Source organism: Haematobia irritans, chromosome 1 (assembly GCF_050003625.1).
Source record: "Haematobia irritans isolate KBUSLIRL chromosome 1, ASM5000362v1, whole genome shotgun sequence".
In the NCBI taxonomy this organism is placed as follows: Eukaryota; Metazoa; Arthropoda; class Insecta; order Diptera; family Muscidae; genus Haematobia; species Haematobia irritans.
In genome coordinates this window covers 183,527,827-183,549,405 of record NC_134397.1, presented here as the reverse complement: position 1 = coordinate 183,549,405, position 21,579 = coordinate 183,527,827, and the positions used below count along the sequence as shown (strand labels likewise).

The 21,579-nt window shown below is 32.0% G+C and overlaps 2 protein-coding genes across 4 annotated transcripts in view; one reads left to right on the top strand and one right to left on the bottom strand.

Moving 5' to 3' along the window:
- LOC142233506 (uncharacterized) overlaps positions 1–21,579 on the top strand; it is a 329,935-nt gene that overhangs the window by 29,904 nt on the left and 278,452 nt on the right. The gene's annotated exons all lie outside the window — the stretch shown is intronic.
- Positions 5,112–21,579, bottom strand: part of hdly (hadley) — a 30,544-nt gene continuing 14,076 nt past the window's right edge. The window contains exons 2-8 of one of the 3 annotated variants that reach the window (XM_075292270.1): positions 14,842–15,339; positions 14,663–14,750; positions 10,221–10,659; positions 10,000–10,139; positions 9,843–9,935; positions 6,006–6,131; positions 5,112–5,896 (exon numbers count right to left, since the gene is read on the bottom strand). In XM_075292270.1, the coding sequence (XP_075148385.1) occupies positions 5,595–5,896; positions 6,006–6,131; positions 9,843–9,935; positions 10,000–10,139; positions 10,221–10,659; positions 14,663–14,750; positions 14,842–15,072 (1,419 nt within the window). In that variant the 5' untranslated portion in view covers positions 15,073–15,339 and the 3' untranslated portion in view covers positions 5,112–5,594. Of the gene's footprint in view, positions 5,918–6,005; positions 6,132–9,842; positions 9,936–9,999; positions 10,140–10,220; positions 10,660–14,662; positions 14,751–14,841; positions 15,340–21,579 lie in introns of those variants that run through there. The other 2 variants (XM_075292271.1, XM_075292272.1) reach the window with 2 other exon arrangements.

Here is a 21,579-nt window from a genome sequence, read left to right as displayed (position 1 = left end):
AAATCTCTAGAATTAAAATTTAAATTAAAATTTGAACCAGTTAATTGGAGGAAACTTCCATTGAAAATGGGTCTAAAATATGTAACAGTCTACCATATTTCCCCAACTCTGGTGTACGTATATATGGGAGCTATATATAATCTGAACCGATTTTGACTAAATTTGACACGTATAGTTAGAATAATAATTCTGCTATCTATGCAAAATTTCACATAAATGGGAGTGTAACTTTGGCCCCCTGGTTATATGAGTGCAAATCGGACGGAAGATATATATGGGAGCCATACCTAAATCTGAACCGATTTCAACCAAATTTGGCACAATTACCGATACTACTAAACGTACGCCTTGTGCGAAATTTGAAGCAAATTACGGCAAAACTCTGGATTTTTAGGTCATATAAGTTCAAATCGGACGAAAGATATATATGGGAGCTATATCTAAATTTAAACCTATTTCAATCAAATTTACCAAGCATTGGTAGAATGGCAAGTCTACCCTCTGTGCAAAATTTCACGAAGATCGGTAGTAAACTTTGGCCTCTGTGGTCATATGAGTCTGAATCGGACGAAAGATATATATGGGAGCTATATCTAAATCTGAACCGATTTGGCTGTTATTTTGCAAGATTTTCGAGATTCATAAAATATTTCGATGTACGCTATTTCAAGAAAATCGGTTGATAAACACGCTAACTATGACAAAATCGGGGATAAATATATATGGCAGCTATATCTAAATCTGAACCGATTTTTTCCAAAACCAATAGCGATTGTCTCTGTCCCAAGAAACGGCCCTAAGCCAAATTTGAGGACGATCGGACTTAAATTGCGAGCTGTACTTTGTGCACAAAATTACATATACAGACAGACGGACAGACAGGCAGACAGACGGACATCGCTAAATCGACTCAGAATTTAATTCTAAGCCGATCGGTATACTAAAAGATGGGTCTATGACCACTATTTCTTGGCGTTACATACAACTGCACAAACTTATTATACCCTGTACCACAGTAGTGGTGAAGGGTATAATAAAATTTTGACAAAATTTCCTATAGAAATAAAATTTTAACAAAATTTTCTATTGAAATAAAATTTTGACAAAATTTCCAATATAAATAACATTTTGACAAGATTTGCTATAGAAATCATAGTTTAACAAAATTTTCCAAAAAATAAAATTTAACAAAATTTTCCAAAAAATAAAATTTATACAAAATTTTCTGTAGAAATAAAATTTTGACAAAATTTTCTATAGAAATAAAATTTGTACATAATTTTCTATAAAAATAAAACTTTTTAAAAATTTTCTGTTCAAATGGCCGACAAAGACATTATACGTTGCACGAAAGTGGCTTTGCATTTTTTGGCCAATGCCCTGCGAAGGCTCGCATTGTGATTCTGTTCAAACTATTCTTGGTTGACGCGTGCTGAGCGCGATGGTTCTCTGTCCTCTTGGAATGTCCATGCTCTGCGGCCGAACTGTTTGTCTTCCCAGGGCTTTAAAACATTTTCCCTATAAAATCCGGTATTTATTTTGACCCCATGGTCGAGGAATACGGGTGGGCAGCGAACATCGGCAATGGCTTCTCATCACAGAAAACCGAATTCGGTAACTTGTCAATTTGGGTAAACGGATCAACTCCTTGGCTCTTTCCAATCTTATTTTGAACGAGTTACTTGTAGTTGAATGCAATAAATCAAAATGCTTTTCTAAAATTCTAAACTATAAAATTAACTGTCTTTGGAGTATTTATGGCAGACATCAAACTAGCGTTTTAGAAATGATAGTTTAAAATTAAATTTTAGTTTAAAAATTCAATTTATAACAAATAACAATATATAAAGTATATTTTAAATTTTATTTCTATTGAAATTTTCGATAAATGCCTGTTTGTAGAAAATTTTGTAAACAATACATTTCTATAGAAAATTTTTTCAAAATTTTATTTCTATAGAAATTTTTGTTAAATGTTTTTTTTTCAGAAAATTTGTCCAAATTTTATTTCTATAGAAAAATGTGTCAAAATTTTACTTCTATGGAAAATTTTGTCAATATTTTATTTCTATAGAAATTTTTGTTTAATTTTTTTTTTTTTTTTTGAAAAATTTGTCTAAATTTAATTTCTTTAAAAAATTTTCTCAAAATTTTATTCCTATAGAAAATTTTGTCAAAATTTTATTTCTATAGAAAATTTTGTCAAAATTTTATTTCTATAGAAAATGTTGTCAAAATTTTATAGAAATAAAATTTTGTCAAAATTTTATTTCTATAGAAAATTTTGTCAACATTTTATTTCTATAGAAAATTTTGTCAAAATTTTATTTTTATAGAAAATGTTGTCAAAATTTTATTTCTATAGAAAATTTTGACAAAATTTTATTTCTATAGAAAATTTTGTCAAAATTTTATTTCTATAGAAAATTTTTTCAAAATTTTATTTCTATAGAACATTTTGCCAAGATTTTATTTCTATAGAAAATTTTGTCAAAATTTTATTTCTGAAGAAATTTTCGATAAATGTCTTTTTGTAGAAAATTTTGTCAAAATGTCATTTCTATAGAAATTATTGTTGATTTGTTTTGGTGTAGAAAATTTTGTCAAAATTTTATTTCTGTAGGAAATATTGTTATTTTATTTTTGTAGAAATTTTTGTCAAAGTAATATTTCTATGGAAAATTTTGTAAAAATTTTATTTCTATAGAAAATTTTGTCAACATTTTATTTCTATAGAAAATTTTGTCAAAAAATTATTTCTATAGAAAATTTTGTCAAAATTTTATTTCTATAGAAAATTTTGTCAAAATTTTATTTCTATAGAACATTTTGTTAAGATTTTATTTCTATAGTAAATTTGTCAAAATTTTATTTCTATAGGAAATATTGTTATTTTTTTTAGAAATTTTTGTCAAAGTAATATTTCTATGGAAAATTTTGTCAAAATTTCATTTCTATAGAAAATTTTTTCAAAATTTTATTTCTATAGAAAAAATTTTTGTCAAAGCAATATTTCTATGGAAAAATATTGTCAAAATTTTATTTCTATAGAAAATTTTGTCAAAATTTTACTTCTATAGAAAATTTTGTCAAAATTTTACTTCTATAGAAAATTTTGTCAAAATTTAATTTCTATAGAAAATTTTGTCAAAATTTTATTTCTATAGAACATTTTGTCAAAATTTTATTTCTATAGTAAATTTTGTCAACATTTTCTTTCTATAGACTGGAATGACGATACCGTCAAGTCCTCATGGGGCAACGATGCCAACTTCTAAATGTGCATTTTAGAAGGAAATGTTTTTACATAAAAAAACAATTGTCAAAATTTTATTTCTATAGAAAATTTTATTTCTATAGAAATTTGCGATAAATGTCGTTGTGTAGAAAAGTTTGTCCAAATTGTATTTCTATAGAAATTTTTGTTAAATGATTTTTGGGAAAATTTTTCCAAATTTTAGTTCTATAGAACATTTTGTCAAAATTTTATTTCTATGTAAAATTTTGTAAAAATTTTATTTCTGTAGAAATTATTGTTAATTTGTTTTTGTGTAGCAAATTTTGTTAAAATTTTATTTCTATAGAAAATAATGTTATTTTTTTTTTGTAGAAATTTTTGTCAAAATTATATTTCTATGGAAAATTTTGTGAAAATATTATTTCTAAAGAAAATTTGTCAAAACTTTATTTCTATAGAAAATTTTGTCAAAATTTTAGTTCTATTGAAAATTTTGTCAAAATTTTATTTCTATAGAAAATTTTGTTAAAATTTTATTTCTATAGAAAATTTTGTCAAAATTTTATTTCTATAGAAAATTTTGTCAAAATTTTATTTCTATAGAAAATTTTGTCAAAATTTTATGTCTATAGACAATTTTGTCAAAATTTTATTTCCATAGAAATTTGCGATAAATGGCTTAGTGTAGAAAAATTTGTCCAAATTGTATTTCGATAGAAATTTTTGTTAAATGATTTTTGGGAAAATGTTTCCAAATTTTATTTCTATAGAACATTTTGTCAAAATTTTATTTCTATGGAAAATATTGTTATTATTTTTTTTTTGTAGAAATTTTTGTCAAAATTATATTTCTAAATGCAAATTTTTTATATATGGAAAATTTTGTCAAAATATTATTTCTATATAAAATTCGGTCAAAACTTTATTTCTATAGAAAATTTTGTCAAAACTTTATTTCTATAAAAAAATTTTGTAAAAACTTTATTCCTAAAGAAAATTTTGTCAAAATTTTATTTCTATAAATAATTTTGTCAAAATTTTATTTCTATAGAACATTTTGTCAAAATTTTATTTCTATAGAACATTTTGCCTAAATTTAAGTCTATACGAAATTTTGTCAAAACTTTTTTCTATAGAACATTTTGCCTAAATTTTAGTCTATAGAAAATTTTGTCAAAATTTTATTTCTATAGAACATTTTGTCAAAATTTTATTTCTATAGAACATTTGTCAAAATTTTATTTCTATGGAAAATTTTGTAAAAATTGTATTTCTGTAGAAATTATTGTTAATCTGTTTTTGTGTAGAAAATTTTGTTAAAATTTTATTTCTATAGAAAATATTGTTATTTTTTTGTAGAAATGTTTGTCAAAATTATATTTCTTAATATGGAAAATTTTGTCAAAATATTATTTCTATATAAAATTTTGTCAAAACTTTATTTCTATAGAAAATTTTGTCGAAACTTTATTTCTATAAAAATTTTGTTAAAACTTTATTTCTATAGAAAATTTTATCAAAATGTTATTTCTATAGAAAATTTTGTCAAAATTTTATTTCTATAGAAAATTTTGTCAAAATTTTAGTTCTATAGGAAATTTTGTAAACATTTTAAATCTATAGAAAATTTTGTTATTTATTTATTTTTTTTTTTTGAAATTTGTATCAAAATTTTATTTCTATGACCATATAAGTTCAGGCTTTGATGTAACACCCATACAAATCGATCTTCCGATCGCAAATCAAGCGCTAGATTTCCTTCATTAATTCAGTACTGATTTGTGGTGACAATGGTTTAATAAAGTCGATTAATCAGTTAGTAAGTGATGCCGCATAATTACCTCATTTTTATAACTCGAAGTAAATATCAATATTTATACTTTTGAAACATACATATATTTGGTGCAACATTTGTGCCTTGAAAATTATGCTCTTGTATTTGAAGAATATCATTGTTACTGAGATTTAAATGCATTAATCATATGTTAAACAATTGTCATAATACGGAAAAAATACATGTGAGTTTTGCCATCAGTTATTACTACAAGCTACCAAAAACAATCACATGAAGTAAACAAATCAAGGATATATAATAAAAATGTACAAAATAATATTTAATTTATAATATAAAAAATCAAAAAAAAGGTCTATTAAACAAAATAGAGTTATCTCACAAAAAGATACACAATTTTATATTACGTAACTTTGGTTAATTAATTATAAATTTAAAAAAAAATATTAGTGCAAATATTTTCAAAAAAAAAAAAACTATCATCTATCTTTAAAAGCATACACATAAAATGACGAACACAGATCACATCGTAGAATCAATTGTAGGATTCACCGACATCTCAATTCAATTGTAATAGTCTGCCACATAATTCACAAAACTATCGCGTAAAGTTTCAGCACAAGGATTTAAATCCCAAAATGCTCCATAACATCCATTCTGTTCGAAACATGAATAACGTATTTGATTATTACGACTGGAGCAACAATTCACAATGGCCCAAACGCATTGTGAGATAATTGCCGGTTCGGTTGGTGGGGCGACTGTGGGCCGGCGTGTGTCAAACGATTGATTTTGAGTGCTTGCTGAAGCTGATGCCGACGAGGATGACGAGGATGATGAACTGGATGAGCTAGATTGTCCTTGATCTGAAAAATAAAATTAATTTTCTTTAAATAAAAAAGCTATAAATTTTCTGTACATAAATTATAGAGGTGAAGTAGTTTTTGTGTGAAAAGCTAAGAGCTAAATACTTACTCATAAAACTGAAATCGAAATTCTCTGGACGTGGATCACGGAAAATAGATTCTGGTGGGCGTGTTGTCACTGGTCTTCGATTGAAAAGGGGAGTTGCGGCAGTTGTAGTACGTGGTTGATTGTTATCTAAAAAGAAAAAAAATATTTAAACTAAACTAAAAATTCTTCAATTAATATTGAATTAAAACAAATTAGACATCAGGTTATATACTTTTAACCATGCAACGAACAGCGTATAAGTCGAAAACTTGTAATAATGACTTAAAATTTCCTATAAGTCTAATACATAGCTATCGACCGATAAATCATAAATACACTTTTGCAAAGTTGCCTAAAAATTGTGTCAGATTTAAATGTTTCCCATATTTTATGCCCACCACCATAGAATGGTGACGGTGGTATAATAAGTTTGTCATTCCGCGTTACAAACGGATATATATCGTATATATATTCTTGATCAGGGGGAAATTCTAAGACGATACAGCCATGTCCGTCTGTCTGTCTGGTATTCTGTTATAATCACGCTACAGTGTTTAATAAAAAAGCAATCGCGTTGAAATTTCGCACAAACTCGTCTTTTTTCTGCAGAAAGGTCAAGTTCGAAAATGGGCTATATCGGTCCAAGTTTTGATATAGTCCCCATATAAACCGACGTCCCGATTTGGGCTTATAAAAACCTTAGTTACTATCAAATTTGCCTGAAATTGGAAATCTACCACAAAGATGTGTGCAAAAAATGGTGAGTATCGGTCCATGTTTTGGTATAGCCCCCATATAGACCGATCTCCCGATTATATTTCTAGGGCTTCTAAAATCGATAGTTTCTATCCAATTCGCCTGAAATTGGAAATCTAGAGGTACTTTAGCACTATAAAGAGGGGTGCCAAAAATGGTGACTATCGGTTGATGTTTAGGTATAGCCCCCATATAGACCGATTTCCCGAGTTTACTTCTTGGGCTTCTAGAATCCGTTGTTATTATACAATTTGGTTGAAATTTGAAATCTAGAGGTACTTTAGGACCATAAAGATGTGTGCCGAAAATGATGGGTATCGGTCCAGGTTTTGGTATATCCCCCATATAGACCGATCTCCCGATTTGGGGTCTTGGGCTTAGAGAATCCGTAGTTTTTATCCAATTTGCCTGAAATTGGAAATCTAGAGGTATTTTAGAACAATAAAGTGGTGTGCCGAAAATGGTGAGTATCGGTCCATGTTTTGGTATAGACCGATCTCCAGTTTTTATTTCTTGGGCGTCTAAAATATGTAGTTTTTATCCAATTTGCCTGAAATTGGAAATCTAGAGGTATTTTAAAACCCTAAAGAGGTGTGCTGAAAATGATGAATATCGGACCATGTTTTTACATAGCCCCCATATAGACCGATCTCCAGATTTTATTCTTGGCCTTATAGAAACCGTAGTTTTTATCCAACTTGCCTCAAATTGGAAATCTAGAGGTATTTTAGGACCATAAAAAGGTATACCGCAAATGGTGAGTATAGGTCCATGTTTTGATATAGACCGATCTCCCGATATTACTTTTTGGGCTTTTAGAAACCGTAATTGTTATCCACTTTGCCTGAAATCGAAAATCTGGAGGTTTTTAGGAATACAAATAGGTGTGCAAGAAATGATTTTATTTTTTAGGCTTCTAGAATCCGTAGTTTTTATCCAATTTGCCTGAAATGAGAAATCTACTGGTATTTTAGGACCTTAAATATGAGAGCCGAAAATGGCGTGTATTGGTCTATGTTTTGGTTTATCTCCCAAATAGACCGATATCCTGATTTTACTTCTTGGGCTTTTAGAAACCATAGTTTTTATCAAATTTGCATGAAATTTTATATCTAGAAGTATTTTAGGAACATAAAGAGGTGTGCCGAAAATGGTGAATATCGGTCCATGTGCACTGATAATTCTGGTAATCATTTAAATAATGGGGGTAAAAATCTACAAATGTTAGATTTTAAATCAAGGCGTTATTTCGTTTTCTTGCACACTTGCACACGATGTTTGTGATTCTTCTAAAACTCAAACAAATATGGTTCTTATAAATCCAGAATCTGATCTAGTCTTCATAGGTAAAATCTTTGAACTTATCTTCGGGAAATGTACTGGTTGAACTGATCTGCTTGTCACCAAATCCCTCTGAAATTGTCACAGGAAACTATAATATTTGATTCATGGTGGTGGGTATTTAAGATTCGGTCCGGCCAAACTTACTGCTTTATATACTAGTTTTAGTAGTTCAATCCCAGGGGATTAGCCGAATGGAATTTTAAGTCTACAGTTTTTTAGAAGTCTAAGAAATTTTGTCCATATTAAGTCAGATGGAAATGTTTGTATAGGAGACCAAAAACCTTTATATATAGCACCCAACACATTTGACGGATTTGATATGGTATCGAAAATTTGGATCTAAAAAATGGTGCAGGGTATAATGTAGTTGGCTCCGCTACTAGAACTATCGTCCTGAAATTTGGCACAGATGTGTGTTTTCTCTGCATTCAAATACAATTCGAAGATGGGCAATATCGGACTTTGTTTTGATATGGCCTCCATATAAACCGGCACTCCAATTTTAGGTCTTGAACACGGACAAATTTCTCAAAATTACCCGATAATGGAAATCGAGAAGTATTTTAGATACATAAAAAAGGTGTGTCGCTTGGCTCCATGTTGTGGTATAGCCCCCACATAGACCGATCTTCCAATATGACATCTTGGGCTTTTAGATGCCGATCCCCAGATTTGGCTTGCGGAGCCTCAAAGAGAAGCAAACGCCATCCGATCCAGCTGAATTTTGGTACATGGTGTTTGTAAATGGTCTTTAACAACCATGTAAAAATTGCTCCACATCGGTCCATAGTTATATATAGTCCCCATGTAAACCGATCCCCAGATTTGGCCTCCGGAGCCTCTTGGAGGAGCAAAATTCATCCGATGCGGTTCAAATTCGGAACGTGGTGTTAGTATATGGCCGCTAACAACCCTACCAAAATTGGTCCATATCGGTCTATAGTTATATATAGCCGATCTCCAATCACACAACAATTGGTCCATATTGGTTCATAATCATGGTTGCCACTCGAGCCAAAAATAATCTACCAAAATTTTATTTCTATAGAAAATTTTGTCAAAATTATATTTCTATAGAAAATATTGTTAAAATTTTATTTCTATAGAACATTTTGTCAAAATTTTATTTCTATAGAAAATTTTGTCAAATTTTTATTTCTATAGAAAAGTTTGTCAACATTTTATTTCTATAGAAAATTTAGTTAAAATTTTATTTCTATAGAAAATTTTGTCAAAATTTTATTTCTATAGAAATTTTTTTTTAAATTTTATTTCTATAGATCGATCAAATTGACGCAGAAGCGATGAATTTAACATGGGCTTGGCATAGGACGGAAGTCCTCCATTTCTACAGCCGTTGCACTGAATTTGCATCACTTCTTTAGGTGTTATCCGAATTCAACATTTTGGATGTAATTTAAAAAATTCTGTGATATTTTGTCAAATAAATAATTTTTAATGGATTCTAACGCTCGATTCTAACGTTTTGCCTCAAATATTTCCAAAAAAAATAGAATTTTTTCAACAAAATTTAAATGATGGTTAAATGGTACAATTTTATGAATTCTTACTCTGCTTTTAGCCTATTTGAAGCAAAAAAGTTAAAATTACCCATTAAAAGTATGAAAAAAGCATGTTATAAAAAATTTAATGAAAATAACTTCCTGGGTAGTTAAAATAAAGAACATCATTGGGAGTGCATCCTCTGGAAGTGCTTTTAGAGTTGTGCCTTTCCAAAATTTTTTGCTGGGTACTTACTCATGAAACTGAAATCGTAATTTTCTGGTCTAGGATCACGGAAAATAGACTGCTCTGGGGGTCTCCTAGTGGTAGCGCTAGGTCGTCGGTTTGCTGTAAAATCGAGAGAGGCTTTGTTTTATAGAGAAAAAAGCAAACGATTTATTCAAATACATACATCCTCCCGAGAAGATAACACGATCATTTTCATCTGCAGCAATACGATTATCAAAAGATATTGGCTCGTCCGGGTTTTTATTGGGAGCTTTGGTAACTGGAATATCTAAGCCATTATGTTTTTTACCGGGGACAGCATGTCTGATTGAAAATCAAAAAAAAAAAAAATTAAACAAAAATTAAAAAGAAATATTACAAACAAAAAGAGATTTTCTTCCTTACTTGATGTAAATGTAATGAGTCTGAACATGATGCTCCTGGACATCGGCTCTATTTTGAGCCGAATGTCTAAAGAAAGGATTACGTTTGTGCAAAACATGTTCATCTTGACCTGCGGAACGTCTAACGCGACGATGATATTTTTTGGGGCGCTTCTGCAATTCATCTTTGCTTGGTGTTGCTTCATCATCAGCATGGTTTTCCTCTTTCATTTCATCCAAAAGTGGTACCAATTTCATATGCATTTTACGACGTTTTCCACCATCATCGTTATCGCTCACAGTCAATGGCGTATCAGGCAAAAAATCGAAATAGATTTTCTCAGTTTTATCACCATAATCTTCAACTGTTTCAATATCTGGACTGGGTGTGGTCTTGTGACGACGACGATACATGATGTCCTTGTATTTACGAGGACGTTTTGTTGTGTTCTTGGAAGGAACTGTGGGAATTATTAAAAATTTATGTATACGAGTATGAAGTTAAGTGTTTAGATAAAGTTCCAAGAAGTTGTGGACCTAATAGAATTTTTAGTTTGGACACATCATAGCTTATCGACCTACGATATTGATCAACAAACTGTCGGTAAGGAAGGGAGGAAGTGACCCATATATGAAGAAGTTAAGAGTACCCATCGCATTATATGCGGTACAGGACAAGTTATTCCAATTCATTATTTTTAATGGACATTAAAAAATGTCCATTAGTCTATGTCCTACAACAACTATGCAAAAATCTATTCATATCAGTCCATAATTATATATAGTTCCCATACTAGGCGATCCCCAGATTTAACGTCAGTAGGCTCTTGGAGGAATAAATTTCATCCAATCCGGTTGAAATTGGATACGTGATGTTAACTGATGCTCTCTAACCACCATATACATTTTTTTCATATTAGTCGAGAATTATATATAGCCCTCATATGAATCGATGCTTCGATTTGAATTTGGTACGTGATGTTAGTATAACCACACGGACGAAAAATACTGGTTTTTTGTCTGAAAACATGAGCATGATTAAAATTGAGAGCGTTATTAAACTCTTAACATTCTAGGTGTCACTAAAATTTTAAATGAATTCAACTCGTAAGCGTTTTATGTTCGGAAGCGGGATTATTTTCGTTAGCGTATTTTTCTCGTGACTCACGCTCACGCACGACATTTGGTAATTTTTGCCATCAACGTGACTCATGATTTACGCGTGAGTCACGAAAATTTTCTTGAGTCACGACAATTTCGTGTCACGTGCACACCTCTAGTTGGCTTACCTAGCGCAAAAAAATACTATATATTTAGGTCGTAATTGAGGTATAGTTCTAGGTGGTAAGAGAGGTATCGTAGTAAGGCGCAGCGGGGCCGGGCATAGCTGTTTAATATACAAGTGTATATGGCCGTAAGTTCGGCCAGGCCGAATATAATTTACCCTCCACCATGGATTGCGTAGAAACTTCTACGAAAGACTGTCATCCACAATCGAATTACCTGGGTTGCGGTAACACTTCCAGTTGCGGTAACACTTCTTATATTAAATTAATTATATTAAACAAAAAAGGGCGGTTAAATACGTATATCATTCAGTCTCACAAAATTTTCTATAGAACTAAAATTTTGACAAAATTTTCTATAGAAATAAAATTTTGACAAAATTTTCTATAGAAATAAAATTTTGACAAAATTTTCTATAGAACTAAAATTTTGACAAAATTTTCTATAGAAATAAAATTTTGACAAAATTTTCTATAGAAATAAAATTTTGACAAAATTTTCCATAGAATTAAAATTTTGATAAAATTTTCTATAGAAATAAAATTTTGGTAAATTATTTTTGGTGATATGGACCAATTTTTGCATGACTGTTACCGGCCATACACCGAAAGAATTCTCTTCGTTAATTTTACGAAGAATTCTTCATTAACTATTCTTCCTGAATTCTTCATTAAAATAACGAAATTTTCATTCATTTTCGTAAATTTTACGAAGAACATTTTACGAATATACGAAACTTCTACGAAACATTCTACATTAACTTTTCTTCGTAAAAAGTTCGTACTTTTAACGAAACTTTCTTCACATTTCATGAATTTTGTGAAGAAGTTTTTACGAATATTTTACGAAACGTTCTGCGTTAAAATTTCTTCATAAAAAGTACGAAACATTTTCTTTGAAATAACGAAGAAGTTTCATTGAAGTTGTAAAATTTCCGTTCGCGGCATTAAATTGTCTTTTATAATGTGCTTGAGTGTATTCCTTTATTCTATTTTTTTATGCAAGTCTATGCTACTTCTCATTTGGGTGATAGCGCGCTATGAATAAAAGTGAAGCAATAAAACTAAAAATTATTCAAAAACTTAAGATGTAAAGTAGTGATGTCATTTTTCACACTTGCAACTACAACAAAATGCACTTTCGACTATAAATTTTTTTTCTAAAAGTTCGAACATTTTTCAGAAAAAAGTACGAAATTTTTTCATAAAAAGTACGAAAATTTTTCATAAAAACTACGAAAATTTTTCATAAAAAGTACGAAACATTTTCATAAAAAGTACGAAGATTTTTCATAAAAAGTACGAAGATTCTTCATAAAAAGTACGAATTTTTTTCTTACAAACTACGAAAATTTTGGAAGAACTTTTCTTAGTAAAAAGTACGAAATATTTCGTACTTTTAATGAAAAGTTTCTTTGGTTGTAAAACAATGACAAATTTCGTACTTTTAACGAAATTTTTCGTTCTTTTTACGAAGAAAATTCTTTCGGTGTATACTAGTAATGTACCAAATTTCAACCGAATCGGATAAATTTTGCTCCTCCAAGTGGTTCCGGAGGTCAAATCTGGGGATCCGTTTATATGGGGGCTATATATAATTATGCACCGATATGGACTAATTTTTTGTATGGTTGTTAGGTACCATATACTTACTCCACGTACTAAATTTTAACCGGATCGGATGAATTTTGCTCCTTCAAGAGGCTCCGGAGTTCAAATCTGGGGATCGGTTTATATGGGGGCTATATATAATTATGCACCGATTTGGACCAATTTTTGCATGTTTGTTAGAGACCAGATACTAACACCACGTACCAAATTTCAACCGGATCGGATGAATTTTGCTCCTTCAAGAGGCTCCGCTGGTCAAATCTGGGGATCGGTTTATATGGGGGCTATACATAATTATGGGCCAATATGGACTAATTTTTGCATGGTTGTTAGAGACCATATACCAACATCATGTACCAAAATTTCAGCCAGATCGGATGAAATATGCTTCTATTAGAGGCTCCGCAAGTCAAATCTAGGGGTCCATTTATATGGGGAGCGTTTGAAGGTCGAAATCGCGGCAAAACGGCCCCATATGCAGAAGAAAAAAAGTGTTGTTCCACCAAGACAATGCACCGTACCACAAGTCATTGAGAACGATGGCAAAAATTCATGTATTGGGCTTCGAATTGTTTCCCCACCCACCGTATTCTCCAGATCTGGCCCCCATCGCCTTTTTCTTGTCCTCAGACCTCAAAAGGATGCTCGCAGACAAAAAAAAAAATTGGCTACAATGAAGAGGTGATCGCCGAAACTGAGGCCTATTTTGAGGCAAAACCGAAGGAGTACTACCAAAATGGTATCAAAAAATTGGAAGGTCGTTATAATCGTTGTATCGCTCTTGAAGGGAACTATGTTATGTTGAATAATAAAAACGAATTTTGACAAAAAAAAAATGTGTTTTTCTTTGTTAGACCGGGGACTTATCAGCCAACCTGTTAGAGCAATATTTCGATGTGTTACAAACGGAATGATAAAGTTAATCCTATGGTGGAGGGCACAATAAGAAAATATTGTCCGGGTTACAATGTCCACTTCTTCGATTGAGCTTATATCAGATGCCTAGTGCAAAGACTGTCCAAATTCAAACTTTGAAATTTCTATCTACCATACAGCTTACGATATTCCATATACAAATGTTGTTGACCTATATTTTCCAAACATAGCTACGAACCAGCTCCGGCCCAAATCAAATGAAACTTTTTTCTAATCAAAAGAATCTCTAAAGTCAAATGAATTCTTTCTAATCAATGATCAATTAGAATAATTAGCCAACAAAATTATTATCGAATAAATTGCTGTATCGTTAAAAGGAAAAATGTACCTTTTCAAAAATTATTTCATTCAATAGTTATGTGCTACATTCTTGCGAGTACACTCAATCACTATACTTGAGGTTCCGTATGTACGCAGTAATTATACCCCAACCATCAATGCTCTAAATATGAATTCAAATAAAAATCTGCGTCAAAATTCATTCATAATTAACAATTACAATAAAAATATTTGATTTGAAAAAAGTTTAATTTGAAATAAAAATAGTTTCGTTTGATATTTAAAAGATTGCATTTGATTTGAAGAAGATTTCATTTGAGGTGCAAATGCTATATACACATAGATTTCTTACCATAATCTTCATCTACAAAATCTTCTTTGTACATAATGATGGGGTGGTCTCCCTGAAATCCGCCATCCACAATTTTCACATGATGTATCTGAAAAAAAAAAAAACAAAAACAAAAAATTAAATTTCAATTTGTCGTCCATGGGTTTTGGTGATGGACCACCCTGTGTTTGGTTTCCTACCTCCAAATTATCCACATCCCCATATTCCTCATCGATATTGATTTGTGGGGGTAACAAATCATCTTCATTGCTGGGTCTACATGATGCCTGCTGGGTACTGATGGCCAAAAGCAATAGGAGTCCAAATAAACTTCCGTAGAAAGAAAAACATTTCCTGTTTGGGCTCACATGGCTGTAGGCTAAATTCATAGTAGTAGTAGTGGTAGTTCGCTTTTTACGATGCGTAGTCATTATGGCTATTGTTTCTATCTCTCGCTCTGTTGCTATTCTTCTCTTTACTTGCTCTCTTTAAATGAGTCTTTTTTTGTATCTGTACTAGTTTCAATTTCTTTGGTATGAGCGTTTGAACTTTCAATGCTTTTGGGTTTTCTCGGTGCAGAGAATGAAAAATGTTGAAAAATCCCTTTAAGTATTTATGTTCGAGTTGAATCGATAGGAGAATGTTTTCACTTCCGGCAAATCGTAGTTTAAATTTTTATTTCTTTTGTGTGTTTAGTTCTGCAAAGATATTTTTGTGAAAGATGGCAAAAAAAAAAAAGAGTAAAGTTTAGTTTTGGAATTCAGGGAGAACTTTAAAATAAACTATGCCTCAACTTCAAAAATACCAATGAAAATTGTAGTGAGTAGATAGGAAAACAACAAATTTCAAATTAAACTTGTAAAAAAAGTGTTTAAATTTTGGCTTTCAGTATATTCTTTAATGTGAAAAATTATGGGTGGCATGTGAAGTCTTTATAAAATGTTATTACACGACTTTAGAATTTCTTTACTTGTTTTAACATAATAGCCTTTTAATGGGTCAAAGGCTATTATCTTAAAACAAGTTAGGAAATTCTAAAGTCGGGCAGGACTGACTATGAACTAAGCCGATCCGGCTGAAATTTGGTACATTGTGTCAGTATATGGTCTCTAACAACCATGCAAAAATTGGTACACATCGGTCCATAATTATATATAGCCCCCATATAAACCGATCCCCCGATTTGGTTTGCGAGGCCTCTAAGAGAAGCAAATTTCATCCGATCCGGCTGAAATTTGGTACATGGTGTTAGTATATGGTCTCTAACAACCATGCAAAAATTGGTCCACATCGGTCCATAATTATATATAGCCCCCATATAAACCGATCCCCCGATTTGGCTTGCGAGGCCCCTAAGAGAAGCAAATTTCATCCGATCCGGCTGAAATTGAGTACATTGTGTCAGTATATGGTCTCTAACAACCATGCAAAAATTGGTACACATCGGTCCATAATTATATATAGCCCCCATATAAACCGATCCCCCGATTTGGCTTGCGAGGCCTCTAAGAGAAGCAAATTTCATCCGATCCGGCTGAAATTTGGTACGTGATGTTAGTATATGGTCTCTAACAACCATGCAAAAATTGGTCCACATCGGTTCATAATTATATATAGCCCCCATATAAACCGATCACCAGATTTGACCTCCGGAACCTCTTGGAAGATCAAAATTCATCTGATTCAGTTGAAATTTGGTACGTGGTGTTAATATATGGCCTCAAACTCCCATGCAAAAATTGGCCGATATCGGTCCATAATTATATATAGGCCCCATATAAACCGATCCCCAGATTTGACTTCCAGAGCCCCTTGGAAGAGCAAAATTCTTCCCATTCGGTTGGAATTTGGTACGTGATGTTAGTATATGGTATCCAACAACCATGCAGAAATTGGTTCCTATCAGTCCATAATTATATATAGCTCCCATATAAACCGATCCCCAGATTTGACCTCCGGTGCCTTTTGGAGAAGCAAAATTCATCCGATCTGCTTGAAATTTGGTACGTAGTGGTAGTATATGATATTTAACAACCATGCCAAAAGTGGTCCATATCAGTCCATAATCGTATAATCCGAGTGAGTTGAAATTTGGTACATTGTGCTAGTATATGGTCGTTAACAACCATGCTTAACTAGGTCCATATCGGTCTATAGTTATATATGACCCTCAGATAAATCGATCTCCAATCACACAAAACTTGGTCCATATCAAGTTCATAATTGTATATGGCCCCCATATAAGCGACCCCCATATTTCAATTCTGGCTCTCTACGTACAAAAAGTCCATATCGATCCGTAATTATTTGTAGACTTAACTATACATAACTTTTTTGTCTAATATATACCACGTATGGACTAAATCACAACTTAGAAAACGATGTTAAGAAGTTTTAAGATACCACAACCCAAGTAATTCGATTGTGGATGATAGTCTTTCGTAGAAGTTTCTACGCAATCCATGGTGGTGGGTACATAAGATTCGGCCTGGCCGAACTTGCGGCCGTATATACTTGTTAAAGTGTCATTTATTTATAGCTTTATGAATATACCGCGAAAGGAGAATGAAAATTCGATAAATAGAATCTCTATTTTAATTTTACAGATCCTAGATTTAAAGCAAAAGAGGTCACTAAAAATGTCTTTATTTTAAAGCAGCCGCATCTATGGCTCGGAATCAGTACCAAAATCCTTAAAGTAAGGCCAACATTTTTGGGTCCAATTATAATTTTTTTTTTTTTGAGTAAAGGAATAAAATTTCTTGAAATTAATATTATTTTACATAAAGGCAGTTTATAATATTTACTTCAAACCTTTTTCATTCCTTTGAACTAAGGAAAATTTTAATTAAAGTGGAGAAAAACATTTTTGATTTAACGAAATAATCTTTAACTAATTAACTAAGATATTGAATCTTTGAAATAAAGGTACAAAAGTTTCGACAATGGCTAATATTTTCTAGCAAAAAAAAAAACGAATTGGCAATTGTTCTAAAGGCACAACATTTAAAACACTTCCAGAAATGTCCTCCCAAAAATGTGCTTTATTTTAAGTACACGGGAAGTTATTTTAATTAAATTTTTTTATAACCCGCTTTTTTCATAAAAGGTAACTTGAACTATTTCTGTTTAAAATAGTTAAAAAATTGAATAAGAATTTATAAAATGGAACAGATTATTTAAATTTTGTCGAAACAAATGATTTTTTGATTTTATTTTTTGAAAAGATTTTTGGTCAAACGTTTCAGACACGCGTTAGAATTAGAGCGCGTTAGGTGTATAAAAACAGGTGGTGCGGTTTATCTTCTCCCATCAACTGTCGGTTTTTCTTCGGTTTTCAACCCATTTTCGGTGAACCAGTATAACTTTCGGTTTTTATATTTTCATTGAAAAAGTTGGGTCGTGGTGAAATTCTGAGTCGATCTAAGCATGTCCGTCCGTCCGTCTGTTGAAATTACGCAAACTTCCGAACGAAACAAGCTATCGACTTGAAATTTCGCATAAGTAGTTGTAATTGATGTAGGTCGGATAGTATTGCAAATGGACCATATCGGACCACTTTTACGTATAGCCCCCATATAAATGACCCCCTAGATTTGGCTTGCGGAGAAGTAAATTTCACCCGATCCGGTTGAAATTTGGTAGGTGGAGTTGGTACATGGTCTCTAAAAAACATGCAACAATTGGTCCACATCGGTTCATAATTATATATAGGCCCCATATAAACCGATACCCAGATTTGAACTCCGGACCCTCTTGGAAGAGCAAATTTCGTCCGATCCGGTTGAAATTTGGTACGTGGTGTTAGTATACAGTCTCTAACAACCATGTAAAAAGTGGTCCATATCGGTCTATAATTATATATAGCCCCCATATAAATCGATCCCCAGATTAGACCTAAGGTACCTCTTGGAGGAGCAAAATTCATCCGATCCAGTTGAAATTTGGTACAATGCGCTTGAATATAGCCCCTAATAGCCATGCAAAAATTGGTCCATATCGGTCTATAGTAATGTACAGCCGATCGCCAATCACACAAAATATGGACCATTATCGCCAAAATAATCTACTAAAATTTTATTTTTATAGAAAATTTTGTCAAGATTTTATTTCTGTAGAAAATTTTGTCAAAATTTTATTTCTATAGAAAATTTTGTCAAAATTTTATTTCTATAGAAAAATTGGTAAAATTTTATTGCTAAAGAAAATTTGTCAAACTGAAATATATACGTATTTAATCGGCCTTTTTATACCCACCACCATAGAATGGTGATGGGGGTATAATAAGTTTGTCATTCCGTTTGTAACACATCGAAATATCGATTTCCGACTGTATAAAGTATATATATTCTTGATCAGGGAGAAATTCTAAGACGATATGACCATGTCCGTCTGTCTGTCTGGCTGTCTGTTGTAATCACGCAACAGTCTGCAATAATGAAGCAATCGTGCTGAAATTTTGCACAAACTCGTCTTTTGTCTGCATGCAGGTCAAGTTCAAAGATGGGCTATATCGGTGAAGGTTTTGATATAGTCCCCATATAAAACAACCTCCCGATTTGGGGTCTTGGGCTTATAGAAATCGTAGTTTTTATCCAATTTGCCAGAAATTTGAAATCTAGAGGTCTTTTCTGACCATAAAGAGGTGTGTTAAAAATGATGAGTATCGGTCCATGTTTTGGTATAGCCCCCATATAGACCCATCTCCCGATTTTACTTCTTGGGCTTATAGAAACCCTAGTTTTTATCCAATTTTCCTGAAATCTAGAGGTATTTTAGGACAATAAAGAGACCGATAAATATAGACCGATCTCCCGATTTTACTTTTTGGACTTATAGAAACCGTAGTTTTTATCCAATTTGCCTGAAATTGGAAATCTAGAGGTATTTTAGGACCATTAAGAGGTGTGTCAAAAATGGTGAGTATCGGTCCATGTTTTGGTATAGCCCCCAAATAGACCGATCTCCCGATTTTATTTCTTGGGCTTATAGAAACCGTAGTTTTTATCCAATTTGCCTGAAATTGGAAATCTAGAGGTATTTTAGGACCATAAAGAGGTGTGCCAAAAATAGTGAGTATCGGTCCATGTTTTGGTATAGCCCCCATATAGACCGATTTCCCGATTTTACTTCTTGGGCTTATAGAAACCGTAGTTTTTATCCAATTTGCCTGAAATTGGAAATCTAGAGGTATTTTAGGACAATAAAGAGGTGTGCCAAAAATGGTGAGTATCGGTCCATGCTTTGGTAGAGCCCCCATATAGACCGATCTCCCGATTTTACTTTTTGGACTTATAGAAACCGTAGTTTTTATCCAATTTGCCTGAAATTGGAAATCTAGATGTATTTTAGGACCATAAAGGGGTGTGCCAAAAATGGTGAGTATCGGTCCATGTTTTGGTATAGCCCCCATATAGACCGATCTCCCGATTTTATTTCTTGGGCTTATAGAAACCGTAGTTTTTCTCCAATTTGCCTGAAATTGGAAATCTAGAGGTATTTTACTTCGTGGGCTTATAGAAACCGTAGTTTTTATCCAATTTGCCTGAAATTGTAAATATTCTGGTATTTAAGGCTCACAAAAACGTGTATCGGATTAAGTTTTTATCGGTCCATTTGGTAATGCCTCCATATAGACCGATTTCACTTCTTGAGAGTATAGAAGGCGCACTGATCATGAAAATTGCTTGAAACTGAATGTAAAATTTCCAGATATTATTTCTCGGGTGAAAATTTACAGATTTAAAATTTCAAATCAAGACGTTATTTTATAATTTTCTTGCACACTTACAAGAGATGTTAATGATTCCTCTAAAACTCAAACAAAAATGGTTCTTATAAATCCAGAATCTGATATAGTCTTCATAGGTAAAATCTTTAAATTTGTCTTCGTGAAGTGAACAGGTTGATCTGCTCTGCTTGATCTGTCCTTAAAACCTCTGAAATTTCAAAAAAAGCCCTAATATTTGATTCATGGTGGTGGGTGTTTAAGATTCGGCCCGGCCGAACTTACTGCTGTATGTATTTGTTTTGTTTAATATACACCCCGTATGGACTAACACAATTTAGAAGACGCCGTTAAGAAGTCTTAAGATACCTTGCAATCGACAAGGGTTACCGAAACCAAAGTAATTCGATTGTGGATGGCAGTCTTTAGTAGAAGTTTCTACGCAATCCATGATGGAGGGCACATAAGATTCGGCGTGGCCGAACTTACGGCCGTATATACTTGTTTTGATTAAATTTTTTATAACCCGCTTTTTTCATAATTGGTAATTCGAACTATTTCTGTTTCAAATAGTTTAAAAACTGAATAAAAATTCATAAAATGGTAAAGATTATTTATATTTTGTCAAGAGAAATGATAAATCAATTTCGGATTTTTTGAATAGATTTGTGGTCAAACGTTTCGGACATGCCTTAGAATTAGAGTGATCAAAACAGTTGGATAAAAACCGGTGGACCAATTTATCTTCTCCCATCAACTGTCGGTTTTCGTCCCATTTTCGGTGGACCGGTAGACCCGGTGTTTTCAAGCCTGGACAGCCGACTTTCGGCTGTCCAGGCTTGAAATTTTGCAAAAATTGCTAATTTATTGCAAAATTTAGGCAAATATATCTGGTTATTTTAATAAACTGTTTGGAAGTGGATTCCAAATAGGTATGTTACAATGTGCATATGAGTGAAATCCCGACTTTCAAAAACCCGGTTTTTTGATCGCTATAGTTAGAATGCATAAAAATCACTAATAATTGTAGAAATTATTTATTTGGTCAACTAGCACAAAATGTTTATATTTATTTTTAATTCAGATCACACCTTAAAAAGTGATGCACATTCAGTTCAACGTCCGCTGAAATGGTGAACATCCGTCCTACGACAAGCCCAAGTTACATTCATCGCTTCTGTGCCAATTTTGCACCACTATTTTTTTTAGC